This window comes from Nematolebias whitei, chromosome 7 (assembly GCF_014905685.2).
Source record: "Nematolebias whitei isolate Nwh7 chromosome 7, NemWhi1, whole genome shotgun sequence".
Classification (NCBI taxonomy): domain Eukaryota; kingdom Metazoa; phylum Chordata; class Actinopteri; order Cyprinodontiformes; family Rivulidae; genus Nematolebias; species Nematolebias whitei.
In genome coordinates this window covers 33,389,238-33,409,808 of record NC_056504.1, presented here as the reverse complement: position 1 = coordinate 33,409,808, position 20,571 = coordinate 33,389,238, and the positions used below count along the sequence as shown (strand labels likewise).

General features: G+C 38.9%; 1 protein-coding gene across 1 annotated transcript in view; it reads right to left on the bottom strand.

Moving 5' to 3' along the window:
• itga7 (integrin, alpha 7) overlaps positions 1 to 20,359 on the bottom strand; it is a 45,682-nt gene extending 25,323 nt beyond the window's left edge. Inside the window, exons 1-4 of the mRNA XM_037679409.1 lie at positions 20,061 to 20,359; positions 1,606 to 1,733; positions 1,262 to 1,341; positions 870 to 1,125 (exon numbers count right to left, since the gene is read on the bottom strand). Of these exons, the coding sequence (XP_037535337.1) occupies positions 870 to 1,125; positions 1,262 to 1,341; positions 1,606 to 1,733; positions 20,061 to 20,278 (682 nt within the window). The 5' untranslated portion in view covers positions 20,279 to 20,359. The remainder of the gene's footprint in view (positions 1 to 869; positions 1,126 to 1,261; positions 1,342 to 1,605; positions 1,734 to 20,060) is intronic.
• Between the last annotated feature and the right edge of the window lie 212 nt (positions 20,360 to 20,571).

Genomic DNA, 20,571 nt, shown 5'->3' with positions numbered 1-20,571 from the left:
TTTCCACACTCTTGCAGTATTCTAAACAATGTTTCCAAACTCTAAACACTCTAAAAGAGCACAGAATGTCAGGATTTCAGATCCATGACTCCACCGCTCTCAGCCACCTGCAGGCACTCTTGGCCACGCCCACTTCAGCGTTCTGCACAGAGAACAGCTGATCAGCTGCAGCAGGAAGTTCATCCTGCAGTATGGGCTGCAGAAAGGTGCAGCAGGTGCTAAATAATTTAAAATAATTTATTTTAAATAAAAATTCCATGCCGATCATGCGGCTCATCCATCAATCAGCCAGTTGTGTGTCTTGTCCAATCTTGTTTTGAAAAACCGCAATAGAGAGAGTCCGCAATAAACGAACCGTCAAGTAACGAGGGACTACTGTATTTTATTTGTCAACTTCTTTGAGTGTAAACAAATGTGTTCAAATCTGAAATGCATAAAATAAGGCAGACAGCAAAATACATTTTTAAATTAAAACAGTGGAATTTTATGAAGATACTGAAACTAAAAGTTATTTTAATTAAATGCATGCAAATGTTTGTTTGTGTCTGTGTTCAATTAGTGAACTGGTCTATAAAATACAAACATCATACTAATTGTAGTAATACATTAATTGAACACTTTACCTGGCCTACAGCTTACAAGTGAGACAATCATTATTTTTTAATTATTTCACAACTTCTTTAATAAAGTACCTTATTGATTGTAATGTCGCTATTACCTGGAAGAAAGGAAAAAAAGCCATTTCCAGCCAAGCTTTTTACAAACTATTTTTATGCTTGGTTTTCTTGAAAGAGGTTTAAGACTAATAAAACATACAACTTTTTGACTTCAACAGGGAAATTGCTGCCATTCTCAGTCCGACGTGTTACCTTTCCAGTTGTACGTTCCTGGAGCCCCAAACAGAATGAAGTTATTGTCCGGAGTGAAACTGACAGACAGGCCCTGCTGACAGAACCCAAACTGCTCGTGTCCCTGCGGCCGACCCTCGCAGAACTTCCATTCTCCTCCATCCAGGTCGTCTCGCTTCGACAGGTCATCACTGAGGACGTAGCAGCGTCCGATGGGATCTCGAGTCTCAGAAGATTGACTCACACGCTGCCTCAGCTCGTACAGGTGAGCACAGGTCTGATGGAAAATAAGAACTCTTATGTGTGGAACACCAGATGGACATTAATGGTTATACAGTTTGACATTCATTCAATGTGACTCACTTAAAAACCATGTTTACATGTAATTTATTGATTATCCTTTCAGTACTCACCACCACCTTGCCTCCAATCCCCTGACTTTTGACGGTAACTCCGAGCCACTGGTTGTCTTTACTCTCTCTGTCAAGATTTACTGAGTGACAACAAAGAAGTAAATATCAGATTGACTGATGATGGTTTCTAAACTGATAATCAATTGGAGTGGAGCTAAGACTAACAACACTTTTCATGAAATGCATTACAAAAGGACTTTAAATTTTAAAAGTTAAATAAATTAATACAAATCCTGCAGCCTGATTTATTGGTAATGGAAACCGATCGCAAGTATACTGGCACAAATAATCACTTTTGCAAATTCTTGAACATGTGATTTGTTTTAGCTGAAAGCTAAGCTTACTGTCTTCATCGATGTCAACCCTCTCACAGTCGTACTCCTCCGGTGTGATTGGACATCTGAACAGAGCTCCTGGTCGACTTCCCCTCAGCAGGCCCTGTCCGGCTGCCTGCGGTGCCCCCACAAGGATCCTAAACAAAATTCAATACATGTAAAGAGTAATAGTTTCAAACATAGTTTCAGATTTATCCATAATATAGACTGACATCATGCTGCTCAGGAGTAACACCAAAATCCGGTTTGAAAAAGTGACTTTAAATATATTTCATATTACGAGCTTTGTGATAGTTCTTTGTAGTTTGTATTGAGTATTCCAGCCACCATCAGTCATTCTATATTTTGCAATCAAGGCAAGGAAAAGTTTTATTTTCAGTGAGGTGGTGGCTGATATTTTAGGGCCAGTGTCAAAGCCCTCTGCCATATTAGGAATGACTGATTCGGGCAAGGATGCTATTTAAAAACTGAGCGTTGAGCTTCATTCCACCCAACACCATCAGCTGCGGCACAAGCGTGACAGTGAGAAGCACAGGAAACAGAGGCAGAGAGAAGAAGACAATACAGAACATAAAACTAAACAGAACTGTACCCTAAACAGAGATTAACAATAATCAGCTAACAGTAGTTTGATCTGTTGTAATAAAATTCAGTTAAAACAACAGTGTTAGCAGAGAAAATGCTCAGTTCAGTTATGTGATGACAAATTAGACTGTCTTTACAAAAAGGTTTTTACCACCAGCTCCTCGTAAACATGCTACAGTAAAATATGTTAATTGTGTTGTCTTTTACCAAACTGATTCATTTAAAAAAGATAATTATACCAATTTGTGCTGGAGCCAGATAGAAAATGAATAAATCGCCTGTCGTTTACAGTTTCCTCACTTCCCTCCTGGTAGGTCTTAAAGATGCTATAATATGAAAAACATTAAACATTACTTTGTATTCATTGTTCACCTATATTTGGTTTCCTGAAAGAAATCAAACTGAAAAAAATCTGCTGCGAGACTGTTGAGAGCCTCTGGTGGTAAAAACTTACAAACACTTCAACTACCCACAGTGCAGAGCAGTTACCTGAACAGGTACTCAAACAGGGTACATGTTAAAGTATTTTTAAGCAACAACAAAATGAACTCACTGATCCAGCTACACATTATGAATATTTGCAGCTTTTTCTTGTCTTGTGCAATGCATACATTTAGATATTTGGATTTTAAAAACTTACTCCATAAAACATCTGAATTTGTCACCAAACAGTAAACTCAAACAACGTGGCCTCAGACGGATGAAGTATTTCGTATGAAAGACGAAACGTTTCAACCAAGAACAATTCATCCAGATGACCTGGCTTAACTTTTTGGGATTTATTTACCAGGATGATTGAGTTTATATCAGGACCTTCAAAAAAAAAAAAAAAAATGTTTCTGACCCTTTGGGTTTGTAAACATCTTTGGTGAGCAATTAAAATTGGTAATGGAAAACCTGGTTAGAAGATAAAATATAGCTTAACTTTTTGATCTTCTCTCAACTTTCATTTCAAAACAAACTGTGCTGACTGTTCCTCAACAGCGGGAGGTTCTACACGTTTTGCTATGGCTTGAGAATTTTGCAAAACATTATTACGGTAGTTACAGTGTTAACTAAACTTCAGGGGGAAAAAAATCAAACCTATATGTTAAGTGCCTGATGCCCTGACTATAAAGAGTTGTCATTATTTTTAAACTAACCAATACAATCAACAGTTAACATTAACCTCTAAAATAAAGTAACAGATAAATAAAAAATTTAAAAAGATGAATGAAAAAAATATATATATACATGGGTTAATCATAAATGTAGAACTAGTTACCACCTTGTGCATGTGCATATTGTCTTTTTCCAAATTTGTGTACAGTATTCTGCTTCTTTTATGATTATTTCATATGTGGGGGGGGGGGTTCTGTTTAATTAGAACATGCTACTGGATGCCTCAAATTTCCCTCTGGTATTAATAAAGTATCTATCCATCTATCTATCTATAGGAGCATGCCAAGTGAAAGAAAAGGGAGGAATGTTATATGATGAGATTCAAAGTAACTTACTAGTAAATTAAACAAATAAAATAACAAAAATGTAAAATAGCTAAAAAATAAATAAATAAAATTTTCTTTCAGATTTCCATCCATCCATTTTCTTCTGCTTTTCCAGGGTCGGATCACGGGGGTAGCAGCCTAAGTAGGGAGTCCCAGACTTTCCTCTCCCCAGCCACTTGGGCCAGGTCCTCTGGGGGAATCCCGAGGCGTTCCCAAGCCAGTCGAGAAACATAGTCCCTCCAGCGTGTCCTGGGTCTTCCTCTGGGTCTCCTCTCAGTGGGACATGTCTGGAACACCTCACCAGGGAGGCGTCCAGGAGGCATCCTAACCAGCACAGCCATCTATTTTCTGCTTTGTGGGGAAAAACAGTTTGTTGAGGTGCAGCTGTTTCCTCAGGAATGATTCCTCACCGTAATGAGCACCAACACACAGCAGAGCCACTACATGAGTCTAACAATGAGGGTGAACATCACCAGTGGTCCACTTGGGAGAAAAATCAGCAAACAGGATTAAGCTTGGCACAAATGCATGTTTAAGAAAAGGAATGAGTCAAACAATCTATAGGTGAAAAAGTGATAAGGTTCAGCTTTGACAGTACTGCTTTATATTTGGGGAGTAAAAATAATACCTCTTTGCTCCCACATGTACAGACGCAGGTGTCAGGCTTGAAGATCTAATCAGTTATACCATCATTATTTGGAGGAAAGACAAGATGACTCCCAGCATGTATATTTCCTAAACTTTGTAAGCCTGGAGGAGTAAAAATAATACAGGTACTTCTCACATGTACAGATGCAGGTGTCAGGCTGGAAGATCTAATCTGTCATACCATCATTATTTGGAGGAGAGCGAAGATGACTCATATTTCATAAACTGTGTAAGCCTGGAGGAGTCAAATAATTCTTTCTGGAGGTAACACTTCATCAAGTAAAATATTCTGCATATAACTCACATTATTCCTGGAGATTAAAGTTATCTTTGCCATCAAGGGATATCCACCTATCTAAAGTATCAATAAGCCCTTCTGTTCAAATACAATTCAATCTTTAAATGAAGCAAATAATGCATTTATACCAAACAAAGCAAATAGATGTCTGACAAAGATGCTTACAGAGAGCAATGTGAAATCAATGTGTATTTTAACTTTAATATTTTAGTTTTATAAAGCTTTGATTGCATCAAATTTTAGAAACTTTCATTATGAGCAGGAAGGACAATCGAAGCAGCCTAAATCTGCTGTTGCTCAGACATGAACACCTGTCCCCAGTTTGACACATAAAACGTCACAGCTGAGTAATACTTTCATTTATTAGCTCTTTTGAATGTCTGAGCCAACTTCATTGTTTCGTGGTGACTCAGATACTACCATCATGATCTCCTGTAATGAATTTAGTCTCCAGTAAATCCACATTTGGGATGGTGTGTGTTGTTTGTGGTGTGTAACGTGCAGCATGAGTAACATGGGTGGGGAACCTGGGGAGTATACGGTGCTGAGTGTGATGACAATGGTGTTTATTGAAAAAAACACTTGAATTCTGATACCACAAAGCCACCAGCTTTCATGGAAGAGTGTTTGTGGATTGCATAGCCAGGATGAGCACCCAGATTAGATAAAGGACCTGGTCTCAGTATGTGGGTCAAATTGTACATGACAAAAACTGATTAAAACAAGTCTGGGTGTGTTCTTAAAAACAGCAATGCAGATATACAGTTGTGGGGTTTTGGTCCCGTCTCTATCTGTTTCTTCATGTTTCCAGCTCTCAGTGTTTTCCTTCCTTGTGTTCAGTCCCTGTCTCACCTGTGTCTCATGTTAATCACCGCAGGTGTCTGTCGTTGTCCTAATCAATGTGTGTGTATATATTCAGTTCACTGGTGTCTTGTCTTTGTCTCGGGATTGTCCTCATGGTGTGTTCTGCATTTCGTCCTGTGTCCTGCTTTCTCGTGGGTATGTTGCCCTGTCATCTTTTGCTTTGTTTTTTTTTGTAAAATAAATACTTTTGAATTTTTCCACGAGCCTCCTGTCGTCCTCCTGCACTTGGGTTCAACACTTCGTACTGCAGAAACTGACAACAGTATATGCTAAAGTGAGGTTCAAGGTTCTTTATTGCCATTTGCATCACATGTGTATGAGGTGGACTGAAGGTGTACTCAAGGTCCCAGTTACACCAAAAAATGGCAAAAAATATAACGTATAATAAGAAACAGTATACAAGGACCTAAGATACTGCCAAGATGGGGTAGGGGCAGCCAACCGGGGACCAGAAAGTTGTGGTTTGACTCCCCACTATTCCCACATGTCATGATGTTTCTGAGCAAGACACCTAATCCCTGATTGCTCCCCGGGCGCTTATATAGCTGCCCACTGCTCCACCTGGGTGTATCTCAGGTGGGATGGGTTCAATGCAGAGAATTAATTTCGCCATTATATGGGAGCATACAAAGATGACAATCTCAGCCCCCCCCCCCCCCCCCCCCCCAAAAAAAAAAAGACAATAAATCAGCAGCATGGATAATCAGCAGCTCAAAGTTACATATTACCAATTAAAGTGGCATTACAGTGGTCATTCTGGTTAGGGATTTATGAGTCTAACTGCTTCAGGGTAGAAGCTGTTCCTCAGTCTAATGGTTCTACACTTAATGCTTGCACATTGCTTACAGCCCTGGATTAGGAGTTCTTGCATCTTGTTCTTGACACATCTTGTGGGCAGAACTTGTTTTTCTTGTGTTGTATCCACCAACAACCGAGCGATGGATCAGAAATTTGAGGTTTGCACGGTTAACATGAACATGTTGAAATGTTCACATTCCCACTAGGTGGACTTCTCAAGAGTTCTGCACTTAAGTTTCTTGTGAAGTACAAAGAAGCCTTTCTGCTTTTGTTCTTGGCATCTCAAGAAAAACAATTTTCTTAGTTCTTGCAGAGTATCCAACAAACTTCTGTGTTGAGAGTGACTTTCAGCTACTACCACATCAATGTTTGTGTAAATGTCTGTAAAACTGACTGTTATAGCCATTTTGTTGTTGTCTAAAATCACTTAGCTGTGGCTGCCATCTAGGGTTGAAGCCAAAAGCTAAATTGTTCGTCCACTGATGTCTTTCTGACAATTTCATTAAAATATATCCTTTGGTTCGTGATGTGTTTTACTAACAGGATTCAGAAATGAATAAACATCCACGCATGCATACCCCCCCCCCCCACACACACACACACACACACACACAAACACACACACATACACAAGAAATGACTTTGTTACAAATGGAGAAAGTTATGAAGTGGCAAAAGAAGCAACTAATCATCAGATAAATGAAGCCATCAGTCATTTCTTAATCAAGTAATGACTTTATTTAAAGATCAACTAGAAAGGAGGACATGGGTTAGTTAGTGCAATATTATTTTATAGTGTTATTAAAAGGATTTTTGCTAAATGGTCAGGCGGTGGTGATTGCATCATTAGCTTTTTACCTAAACAAAATAGTCTGTTTCCAAAATAATGCGCTCAGATATTACATCCCAATTCTAAACCTGCTGAAGTATGCCTATTGAGAGCTTTGTGATTTATAACCTCTGCTCCATCTCCACAGCAGTTGTCGCTGTTTTTCTAACCAATCACCACAAAAACAGACACTCATTACACAGATGTGCTCACTGAGGAGCATGTGCAGTGACCCCAACACTTTCTCTTTACAATCTCCGCCACCCCTCCCCCATTTCTTTAACCTTAATGTGCGCGCACACACAAACACACGCACGCACACAATCATTTCACTGTGATCAAGAATGGCATCCATCCTGCAAATAGCCTCCCTGAGATCTGTTTCAAGACTCAAGCAACCCCGAGGCTACAAAAAATAGTTTACACAACAGAGCGATAACTCCGTTCGCTCATCAAATCGCTGTAAACATCTAAATCGACACATAAACAATTGCGTTCTCAAAGGAATTCAGAGCTCAATGTTGTTTGTTACACTGACCTTCAACTAAAATGAGGAGCAAGAATAAAGAAAATTATTTAAGAGATGAGTCTGGGTTTAAAGTGCAACTTCAGAATGACTGCATGCAAAATAGTGTTTCATTGCTAAAGCTAAATAGTTCAGTTGTATGATGTAAACGTGTTAGCAAGATAAACTTTTAATAAGCCTAAACCATTATTTGATATATTTAGTTAGGGGAGTTAGGAGGTAATATAGTCTGAAAAAGTTACATCAAACTTATCAATATTGAATTAGTTTCCAAAAGGTCCTGCACTCTTCTGAGTGTGTTCACACTCATTAACATCTGTCCATCCCACAGTAGTGTGAACCTGCTTCTCTGTAGACACTAAACAATCTGCATGAGACCAACGGCTCTTTAAGACCTCCATTATAGTTCTGGAGCAGGGCTGTGACCTTTGACCTGAGAACACACATTCATGCAAACATAAATGCAATAGACTATTTATGAAAAAAAAAAAAACAGATTAAATGAGAATGCAAGTGTACACATTATTCAAATATTTGCTCATAAACAAACTCGTGCAGATATCTATTTAAATGACAGCTGGATGATGTGCAACAGGCCTGTCTCATAAAGCTGTGGTAGAAAATCCAGATTTCACACCTGACTCGAGTTTTACCTGTGTATGTTTTTATCGATTTATTTATTTATTTACGTTCTTCTTTCGGCTGCTACTTTTCTCAGGGGTCACCACAGCAAAATAACACACACAACTTGGCAATTGTTTTTACGCCAGATGCCCTACCTGGTGCAACCACAGACCACTGCGCTACCACAGCCCTCTGTGTGGAGCAGAGAGCTGCCATCTATAGGGCACCCGGTGGAGCAGATGGTGCGGGTTAAAGGCCTTGCTCAAGGGCTCAGAATGGGGCAAATGAGGGTGAAGGCAGGTGTGGGTGATTCTGAGGTGAAAAACAACAGCTGAGAATGAGGTGACCAAGAGATGCATCATCAAGATTTTAATTCCCCAACTTTTTCCAGCTTTGGGCAGAAGAAACAACAGTTGGGCAACACATGAAAAGAGCAAACAGAGAGACAGAAACAGCTGCATGTCTGGGTAAAAGGTCCCAAGGGGTGTGAGCTCCGTTGCCCGTATTTGTGACTCAACTTCCTGCCTAAAATATTTATTTCTGGAAATTGGAAAGATACTGAACTAAGTAAAACATTCTGCAACACTGCAAAGAGAGTCGATCCGAGGCCGAAAGAGATTACTTTGCAAGGACACTGGTAACTGTATCCTCACTGAATATGCATCTTTAACAGCCCCTAAGGTCACCACCTGCCCCACTGATCAATAAGTGGACGTCCAGTTTCAGACAAAGACAAAGCAATGATTGGCCCTCAGCTCTGAAGTGTAAGGAGACACAAATCCAACACCCTGTTCCTCTTTATCTGTTGTCCATCTCCCATCTTATCCACTCATCCATCTATTGATCTATCATAGATGGTGACTTAAATCGATTTAAGAGTCTCGTCTTTCTTTCCTGCGTTCATTTTGTCACACCTTGTGTTACTTTGTGTCAGACCTTTAGAACAGAAGTATATTAAAAAAAATGAATAAAAAAAAAACAGTCTGGAAAGTTAAAAACAAGTTATTTTGGAAAGCAGTGGTGTAGTCCTATTTATTGTCATATTCTTTGTTTATTTTTTTTCTTGAAAGTTTACATTGTATGATTTTTGATGACATACAGAATTCCTGGTTTTACATTTGCCCTTTATTATTGTTACTCATGCATTAGTTAATGTAAATTATTATTTATGTGAGTTACAAACCAATCCTCTGCTTCTAACGCTTGAAAAGACACAAACATGATGTTTATGACGATCAAATGCTTTTTTTTTTTTTTTTATGATTCTGTCCCATTTAATGACAGACAATGGGTTCTTTGCCTATTGTTGATCCTAAAAAACAGCATCTTGTGAGTAATGGTCTATATTCACAAAATGTACTTATTGTGGTGTGGTATTATTGTCATCAGTTGTTTAAAGTTACGTTACTAATATTATTTTACCACTTCTTATATGACCTCACTCTCAATCGTCTTGGATGATGTTGCAGGCTTAAAATGAAATAATTAAAACATAATGTTGACTTTAATATTGCAAATAAAATATGTTAGATTAGATGGTCTGATTGTAAATAAAGGTTAAAGTAAATGTAGGAATATGCTGGATTAAAAACTATATTATTTTTATTATAATGTGGTTCTATAATCGTCGCCTTATGGTTTATTTTCAGTTTTGTTGTTTGGGTTTTTATTATTCTCAGTCTGTTCCCTAGTTTTTCATTCAGTCTCCTTTTCTGCTGCTGTCACACCTGGTTCTCATTTACTAATCATCTCACCTGCCCCTCGTTATTCATTACCTTCTGTCACTTTTAGTTGGCTTTCTCTGTTTGATTTCTTCCACGACTTCTTTGTCATTCTAGGTTCTTGTTCCACAGCTTTCTGTTTAATTTGTTCAAGTCATTAAGTCTCTGGATTTTCTTAAACATGAATGCCTGTTGTCTCATCTTTGTCTGAATTTGGGTCTGCCTACCCTCCAGTTAGTGACAGGAACAGTGGCATGTTTTTATGTACAGTTTTTGCAATATATCAATAAAAACATTAGAGTACTGCCAGAGAAAATTGCATAAGACTGCAGTAGCTGCAGCAAAAGGACATTCATTAAAATAAATATTATGATATTTACATTATGTAAATGATTGTATCGTACTGTGTGGAGAATCAAACAGCAGATCTCTGTAATGAATACAAACAAAAACCCTCCTCTTCCTCCCATGTAATTTCCTTCCCATCTGCTTTTCTTGCATCCAAAATCATTTCAGTATCAGTTCCTATACTGCTGCCATCGGCTGATTGATTAAACTGTGTCTGTATCACTTTCAACCAAACTGCTTCAATGCACAAACACACACAGCCGTAGACACGCGCATATTAAATCAGATGGGAAGCTTGAAATGATTTATTCATCCCAGCAGCCCCCCCATTTCCATCAGTCCCTCCACACCTCCCCCCAAATGCAGACCAAAAGATGTTTGAATTGACCCAAGATAATGCTGAGCTTTGTACCAAGAAACGCAAACAACAAACTTAAACACAGTCACAGTTATCTGAGGCAACTATTAAAAATGTCATCAATCCTAAGTTTCCTGTTTAATCTTAGATTGATATCTAAGTTGTCTTTAAATTGCGCATGCAGAATCAGCTTGTGTTCTTGCAGCACTTGTAAATTTTCTCTTAACCTCCATCAGCATCAGTACGTTGCACGTTTCCTCCTGACTCTGCAGATTGTCCTTGAGCTCTCAGTGAGCATGTGGTCCGCAAAGTAATAATCGTGAAAGCTCTCTCTCTCGGTGAGGCAGCCTCGCTTCCCACTGAGCTTTTGTTCAGGCCCCGGCAGCACAGCGGAGGAATGAAAGAATGCTAAATAGACAGAGAGCGAGAGGGAGGTAGAAAAGGCATCAATCGTGTGTGCGTGAAAGTGCATGTCAGACTGTAAAGCCCTCTCTATTCACCATTTACTCCTTCTGATCTCTCCTGTATGTAAAACCTGCAACTGTTCCTGTATTTTCGAGGTTTTCCCATGAAGGCCTGATGAAAAAATTTGCAAGAAAGTTACTAATGGACCTATTATAAAGAAGAATAAAAATGTGAGCAGAACAAAAAATATGAATTGATTTCATGTGGAGGAAAATGTGGGAGGAGTCCTGTTAAACTCCTACATTGGGGGAGAAGTGTAGCATTTATCTGACTATTGTAATGTAAATCATCACAGAACTATTTCTTTGTGTTATGAATGTGTGAGGCGGGTCTGCTGGGCCCAATTTATACACATTTATGTCTTATTCAAAGGAAAATTAGATGTTGAGGATGCTTTTCTTGGCTTAACACGAACAAATCAAGAGTTTTGGAAATGGCCACAATAAAACAAGAACACAAAAGTTAACATTAGAACAAAAAAACATGTTGTGGTAAACTACTCATTACTGGCTACCCTGTTACAGAACAAAATACTGAGAAACCTGATGAAGCCAATAACTACTGTAGTATTTGACTATGACCCAAAAACCAGAAACCAGGCCATGAAATATTACAGAACCAAACTGAAAGTTTTAGCCATCAAGCAAAATATAGTTTGTTGTTCCCCTCGTTGTTTTCAGACATGTTCAAGTGCATGAGACAGTAAGAGATCCTTTTTCAGGAAAATTCTGAGCGGTTTTATCTGTAAAGCTGAAATGTGTAAAGTGTTTTTATTTATAGTCAATGAGAATAATGTCCTGAAAACGTCAGGGCTGCAATGAATTTGTGAGAAAAAAAAAAAAAACTGCTTTTAAATCCAGTTGTGAGTTTGTCGTGTGAACCTGGCAGCTGACTTGATGAAACGTGTTGAGTTCTGAGTGTGACTGCCCAAAGCTGGTATCACACTGAAACTCATTGACGATCAGCATTCATGAAGGAGTCTCCCAAATGTCTTCAGGATATTTTGTGACTTTTGCGAGGTTCTCAACTTCTAACCGTGAGCTGCAGAGGTGCTTGATGGTAGTTGCCAAAGATGGTAGAAAATGAGCCAAGGTGGGTGGAGGTGGGTTACAATAGTGTAAGCCAAAAATGCAGTTTTTCCAAGTCAGGCACACTAAAATGAAAAGTACTGTAATTTCAATTAAATTAAATTCAGTTTATTTCTATAGCGTCAAGTCACAACAGAAGTCATCTCGGGGCACTGAACAGAAACATTCATATACATGAAAAGTAAGTTAATAACATTATTTATCTGAGGAGCAGACTGCTTTGAGTTTAAATTCATGGCAGACTCTAATCTTGAGCAAGCATGAAGGCGACAGTAGAAAGGAAAAACTCCCTCATGAGGAAGAAACCTTCAGCAGAACCAGGCTCAGGATAAATGGTCATCTGCTTCGACCGGCTGGTTTTGGTAGGAACAGATACACAATTGCAGGTCAAGAATCACATGTTAAGATAGAAATAGTATCAAATGAAAACTATTCAATTTTAACAGTTCGTTTAAGAAAATTAGGTCCATTTTTTGTCTAGTAGGCTAAATTTAAGACAGCATAACAAAGCAACACTAACTATAGGATTTATCAAATAGGAAAGTCTTAAGCCCAGTCTTAAAACTGGACAATGTGTCAGCCTCACGGACAGAAACTGGAAGTTGGTTCCACAAGAGAGGAGCCTGATAACTGAAAGATCTTCCTCCCATTCTGCTTTTGGAAACTCTAAGGACCGTGAATACGCCTGTAGTCTGAGATCGAAGTGCTCTGTTAGAAAAATATGGAACAATAAGATCTGTAATATAAGATGGAGCTAGGTTGTTGAGAGTTTTGTAGACTAGAAGTAAGATTTTGAATTCAATTATGGATTTGACTGGGAGCCAATGGAGAGAAACTAAAACTGGAGAGATATGATATCTCCCACTAACTCCAGTTAAGACTCTGGCAGCAGCATTTTGGGTCAACTGAAGACGTTTTTAAGAAGTATTTGAGCACCCAGACAACAAACCATTGCAATAATCTAGTCTAGACATGACAAATGCATGGACCAGTTTCTCTGCATCATTTTTAGATACGATGTTTCTAAAACTGGACATTTATTGGTTGTAACCAATCACTTGTTTGAAAACACTCAGAATTCAGTGACTGTGAAAAAAAAGTGTGATTTTTATTTTTATTTGTTTATTTTTATTCATGTTGGTGCAATTTTCCTGTTGCATCTCAGGGGGGTTGTAAGACTTGTCCAGCTTTTTAAGCTGCTTCAAAAATGATTTGTTTGACTTTGCCCTCTTCAAGAGAATTTGTAATTTGTTGTTTAATTTATTTTTCTTCTAGTTGTTACAGAAAAGAACTGACTTGGACGTGTAAATATGGTTGTGTTGCGTTATAGAGAAATCCTCACTGTTCACAGATTTCAAGGTTTCTCTGCAGATTTTTGTACACTAGAAATAACCTTTTGTCTTTGCTCAGAGGTTATGGCTGATTACTTTGTTTCTTGTCTTTTACATTTGATTTATTTTTTCTGGAAGTCAACCAGAGGTTTCTGACACACACCGGTCTTGTTCAGCTGTTGAACGAAGGCTTTAGTTTAATGAGAAGATTTGTTCAGCTTCAGAAAACTCTATTTTAGATTTGGAGTCAGCTTGTGACACCAAACTCCAGACTAGATATCTAAGACTATCTTGGCTACGTGAGGCCATCCAGAGAGTGTGACTGAGAGTTTCTGCTGGCAAAGGCACCAAAGCAAATCCACATGTAAACATAAAGCTCGCTGCAACTGGCGATGTTCCTCCTGCTTTCTCTGGGAGCAAAGCACCACAGCTAAATGTCTCAATGGGGAGGTAAATGAGATTTTAACTATTTTATGTGTGTTTATGCTGCAAACTGATAGATAACTCACTGATCTGATTTCAATATTTAGTCAAAGAAAAATACTTTTCACTAAAACATTTTGAGGATCACACAAAGAGCCAACTGGGTCAGATTAGAGATACAGCACAATAGATGCTGTAGAGACCAGTCACAGATGTTTCAACAAGAAACACTAACGGATAATTTGTGACCCACATGAACGCAGCAAAGTAAAGCTACTTCCTCCCCGCTTCTGTCAAAGCAGAGCGAAACAACAAGGAAATAAAACCAATAAAACGCTAAATCCACAGAAAAATAATTTACTGTCTAAAGGTGGATAATTTTCATCGGAGTTGGTGATAAAATGTTTAAAAGAAAGCTCCACGGTGTATAATGTTAGAGGAAGTTTAAGATTTATTGTTATGTGAATAAATTCTGTTAAGCTATATACCATATTTTTCGGACTATAAGGCGCACCAGATTATAAGGCGAATTAAGTGAAATAAGTTGATTTTGAGAGATTTTTGAGCACCGTGCACCACATAGAATCAGTTTGAGGTCAGTAAGCACATCCAGAATTAATAAATAAGGCTCACTGTCAATTTTTGAGAAAAATTAAAGGACTGTAAGTGCACCTTATAGTCCAGAAAAAATACGGTAGGCCATTTTGAATGGGACTGACTCTTAAGGTTAATAATAATAAGATGACCATCTTCTGATTATTATTGAGAATTTCATTCCAATCTGTCCACCAGTTTGTGACAATTGTTGCCAACAGGACAGACAAATGAACACATGCACATAAACAGACAAATCATTGTTGCATTGGGAGCAGACACTAAATTTTAAACAATTTAAAAAGCATTTATGTGCACTAATTTTTCTGTTACGTTTAAGCAGAAACGTGGAGCAGATGATCAAAATTCATGCTCAATAATCCAGTATTTAAAAATCCTACGCAGTTATGTCAGGTCCTCTGGACAGTTTCTTTTTTTTGTTGAAGCGTTTCGTCCTTCATCCAAAGGACTTCAGAAACCATCTGATGAACGTAAAACTGGTTGGCCCACTACAGTATGTGAGTAAGCCATTTATGGGACTGAGTTTGTTTTGACTGATGAAGTCCTTTGGATGAAGGACAAAATGTAAAAAAAAAAGAAACCGTCCAGAGGACCTGACTTAACTTTGGTGGAGCAGATGAATTTTCAAAACAATATAAGCCGATGGAACAGGCTTATGAGGCTCCCTGTCCTCACCAGTCTGTGAGCTAGAAGCTGAAGCACTTCTCATGTCATTATAAATAGCTGACAAACACATAACTCAGACTCAAATACCATCTCATCTTATCCTCAGTCTGGCATCACCAGCAGAGGATGAAGGCCTATCAGCTAAAGCTCGGGTGGTTCTGCTTCACAACAACCAAGATAAAAAAACGTTAAAGGTTTACAGGTCTGGGATGACAGATGGACGCTCTCAGGGGGTGACATGTGTCTATTTCCTCCAGACATGACACAGAACAGGATCTTCTTACACTGAAAACAGGATCGCTGCAGTGCTTGGATTTGTGTTTACCTTTGTGGCCAAACGAGCTGTAGAGTCTGAGGAGGCCACATAAAGATGTAAAGCAAAACTGAGAGGGGAGGCCATGCTGTCGGTAGACAACAAGCACAGTTCCACTCCTGGGATGATAACATGACTGAGCTGAGGTCTATTAGACTTTTTTTTCATCACAGGTCATGTGATCCTATCATAAAAAGCACAGAACAGAGCATCAAAGCAGCAATATCAAATTCACGACAGAATCAGGTGACATAAAACACACAATGAGCATGAAACAGAATGGCCACGGGCAGCAGTAACCCAAACGTGCCTGATACAAAAAAGAAAATGAGTCAAGAGCGTTTAATTACAAGCAGATTGTTCTGAGACGGTTTATCCATCAATCAAAGTAACACCAGCAGCTACACTGAGACGAGACGGTCATGAAGCTGAAAACTGTTGTTTTTCTTTCAACTGCTCTCTCCTGCACTCACATGGAAAATATGGCAAACTGTTTTACACCTTCCTGACACAACCTGAACTCAAAGCACAGCTTTAGACTCTGACCACCGCAGCCCTACAGGCGTACAGCTGAACGGAAACGGATTATTCAGGAAGAACCGCTGCCATGCTGCTGTCTGAATGAGTGTAAGTTTAATGAAGTCATCTCAAAGAATTTTAAACTTCTGACATGTAGAGAACGTTGTGCTTGTGACCAGAAACCAAAATAAAGCTGATGTAGGGGGTGTTTATTTATTATATTCAACAAAATGTATTTAGCAGGGAGATTTCATACCTAGGTGGCATGGTGGCACAGTTGATAGAGCTGCTGCCACTAAGCAAGAAGGTCACCAGTTCAAATCCAAGACCTGTCCAGGGTGTCTCGCACCTCTCGCACAGTGATAGCTGGATATGGGCACCAGTGACCCCCATGACCCAAGAAGAAAGAAGCGGGTAAAGATGATGGATGGATGGATGGATGGATGGATGGATGGATGGATGGATGGATGGATGGATGGATGGATGGATGGATGGATGGATGGATGGATGGATGGATGGATTTCATACCTACATATTCAGCCTTAAACTTCTTCACTTCATATTTGTTTTGAAGAAGGGGGTGTGTGCTAGAGGATGACATTTTTTCAGGAAACCTGCGAGTCATGGGATTCCCGCAGGATTCCGGCAGGACAGGAGTCAACTCACAGGAATGGGATGGGACAGGATGAAAATTTAACAGGACCAGACAGGAGCGGGAATCAACAAATAGGACAAAAATAAAATAAAATGAAATAAACTTTGAACAGGCGCTATTTTGTAGTTTTCTTTCAAATTTCATTCTGGAATACCAGACTTGAGTTCTCCAGTATGTAATGTGTTAAACACAAAGTAATATAAAAAGGAATGGGTAGAAGATTAAATCAAATTCAATGTATTTCCTAAAGACTAAATGGAAAGGAAAAAATAAATAAATAAACAGGAGCGGTAAAGAAGTGGGAGTCATTCTGAATGGGAGCAGGATGGGAGCAGGAATCATGTTACCAGGAGTGGGACAGGACAGGATTTTTTCTGTGGGACCAGGACAGGACAGGAGTGAAAATCCACTCCTGTGTCATTTTCTAATGTGTGCTGCCAAATTAATTTTGATTTCTTTGGTAACACTGATATCATTGCCAGGTAGCAAGAAGAGTTTCCATTAACTCCATAAATATGTGTAAGTCGTGCCAAGAGTTTCTGCATCACAAAATGCACACAGATGTTGTCGAGTGTATACTTAAACAGCATATTTTGATATTTAATTTGGACAACTTTGGACCTACACTGTGTTTAACAACATTGCAAAATATTTTACTCTGTTTCAAATTGACTGTTTGCCAATTACTCAATAACTTAAAGAATTTTCTTATTCAACCATTTTCTTATCCATTTTTTCCTTTCCGGGTTGTGTGAGAGCTGCTGCCCATATCCAGCAGTCACTGTGACAGCCCGGACAGGTCTCCAGTCCACCACAGGGACACATAGAGAGACAAATGAGACAAGCAACAGTTCTCACTCACACTATAGGGACATGTTTTAGAACTACCAGTTAACCTAACATGCATGATTTTGGTCCATGGGAGAAAATTGGAGTATATACACAAAACTCATAAGTGCACAGGGAGAACATAAACACAAACATACAGATTTTTTTTATTCCTGCCTTCTGCCTCACAGCACACAATATAAATATATAACAAGTTTAAAATGCATTAGACAAGTGATCTCAGTAAAAGTACATGGGAATTATTCAAGGTCAAGTGTTGTTCTATACCGAGTTTACGCCAGTGTTTACCTGAAATAAAAATAAAACCCACTCAGAATAATACTTCAGTCAACAACAACCATATAATGTAAAGTGTATTTGAGTTCATATGAATGAAGCATACAAAACTGCTGTGGTTTCAATTTTCTTTTTCTTTTTGAATGAAATAAAGATAATCCAACCCATTCCTTAGAGAAAACCCTTTAAAATGAATACTTTTCTATAAAAACTGTATAAAAGTAAATGGTCACAAAACTTAAAAATATCAGTAAAATATATTTAAATTATGATTTTCTACTTTGTACAAGAAACAGCACTGTATTTCTGAAATGTTGTCAGTCTCAGTTCTGATCAGAGATGCTTCATAAGTAAGTGAAATGTGAAGTTGGTGTCACAGTGAGCATGAAGCATTATTCATGCCGCTTCTCTCTATTTGGTGCATCATCACATCAGCCTTTCAATTCAGACGTTTATTGATCGTCTCCTGGCACAAACACCACGGAGGCTCAGTTTCTCCAGAGTCATTCCTCCTGCTTACTGCAGGGCAGTGAGCAACACAATACTTTATTATTAAAGTCGGTTTTTAAAATAAGTTTGAGCCCTGCTGCTGGGAAGGTTTTCAGAGGGGTGACATGACTCTGGCTGATGTCATTGCCCTCGGACTCAGCAGGCGTCAGGACGACTCCTGCACGGGTAAACCGAGCAGCCAACGGTTAAATATGGAGCACTAAAACAAGAGTCCTTTACTTCATAAATACCTTCATTCTAAATCCTTTGTTTTTAGACTTGTATTCACTTTAACCTTATGATGTACTTCATTTAAAACAGAATCAATGTGTTTTGAACTAAAACTGAAAACATAAAAGAAGAAATTAAAAAAAATGTTAATATTTTTTGAAGTCTGATAAACTTATAGTTTTAATTAATTGTCAGCTTCTTCTAAAACTCCTTGTAACAAAGCGCTGGGTCAAATTTGATTCGAGCCAACCCTGGGAAGTGACGTTGGAATATCAGTTTATCGGACTACGTTAAGTTTTTAACTCACAAAATTAGGTTAAAACAAAGATGAGTTTAAAAGAATAAGTTATTTACTCTTTGAGTTTGTGCTTACTAGCTGAGGCTAATGGCTACCGTATTTTCTGGACTATAAGGCGCACTTAAAATCCTTGAATGTTCTCAAAAATCAACAGTGAGCCTTATATATTAATTCTGGTTGTGCTTATTGGCCTCAAACTGATTTTATGTACACGGTGCTCAAAAATCTGTCAAAATGTCTTGGTTTCACTTAACCTGCCTTATAATCTGGTGCGCCTTATGTATGAAAAATAAGGTATTTGCATCACCATCATGTTATTTTAGGAAGCTAAACTCACTGTCCAGTGCAAACTAAAGTTATAAGGAAAGTCAACCTTCCTTTACTTATTACACCCCTAAAGCAGAGGTCCAGCCAGGTCCAGCTTGGTCAACGTCTGGTTTAAAATGGCCGACTGTGAAGACTGACACGAATCATCTCTGACCCAAACATTTAGCTTTAACCCTGCAATCAAGTTAACAAACAAACCCAGCAGTTTTTAGCGTGTAACCAAAAAGTTCTGGGAATTTAAAAAGCACATAAAATGCAAAATCCGTACAAAGATGTATTAATATTTGACCCTACCAAACAAAATCTATTTACGTTTATAAACTATACTACACAGCAATCCATGGTACTGTATACAGTACCAGCAAATCAGAAGAGATATCTGCATCCATTTTTACTACATTAATGCCCACGCTTCATGGTCTTCATGGTTTATGGTCCTGCTGCAAACACTTTAAAAGATTTACAAGCATGATTTCTAGCTAACTGGAAAAGAGCTGCACAAACAGCCAAGCACACGAGAGGAACTTCACTATCACACCTCCTCTAACTGTGACTGACTGTCCAGAATCTGCATCTGTTTCCAGAAAAAATCTCTTCCTAAATTGTTAAAGGGAAATCAAATCTCGTCTGTTTGTTCTCGTTTAGCTCAAAACTTGCAAAGATGATTTGACAATTCAGGCACTGATGCCGCCCAGAAACACTGGCTGGACACAGCTCACTTCCACAGTATTGAGGGGAATTTTGTGCATGGGGTGGGGGGGAGACAGGTGCAGATACAAGAAAACAAACACCAGGTCACACAGGACAAACTTAGTGCTTCAGGAGCCACTCACCAGCTCTGAGACTCTGGGTTGAGCTGCTGGTGAAGTGCCACAGAGAAACCAAAAAAGGTGCCCCGGTCTCCTAACTTGTGGAGTGTGTGAGTCGTGTCCAGGTTGAAGCACAAGACTTGACTGAAGAGAGTGAACACAGCCCCAAAGAAGAAAGTCCAAAGATGAGAGGAGGGAGATGAGAGGGGAAATGTGTTTCCATGTCCCATCAAGGCTGCCATAGCGGAGTGCAGGTCCTCCAGCAGAGCAAGTTCAGTTCAACAGAGCACAGGGGAGATTCCTTTTAGGGCCCCTAGAGCGGATAAAAGAGAAAAATGCAGCAAATCCTGTTTAGCTCTCCCTTTCTCTCCTCTGCTCTGTAGATGTTCCTTGTTTCTCCTTTAGTGGTGCTGCCTCACAGCTCCGTGTGCTGCTGTCAGTCTGCAGAGCAGGCTGTGAAAATGTGGCTGCTACTACTATGTGTGTGTGTGCAAGTGTGTTTCTCTCAATGTATGTGCTGCGCCTCCCCCTCCTC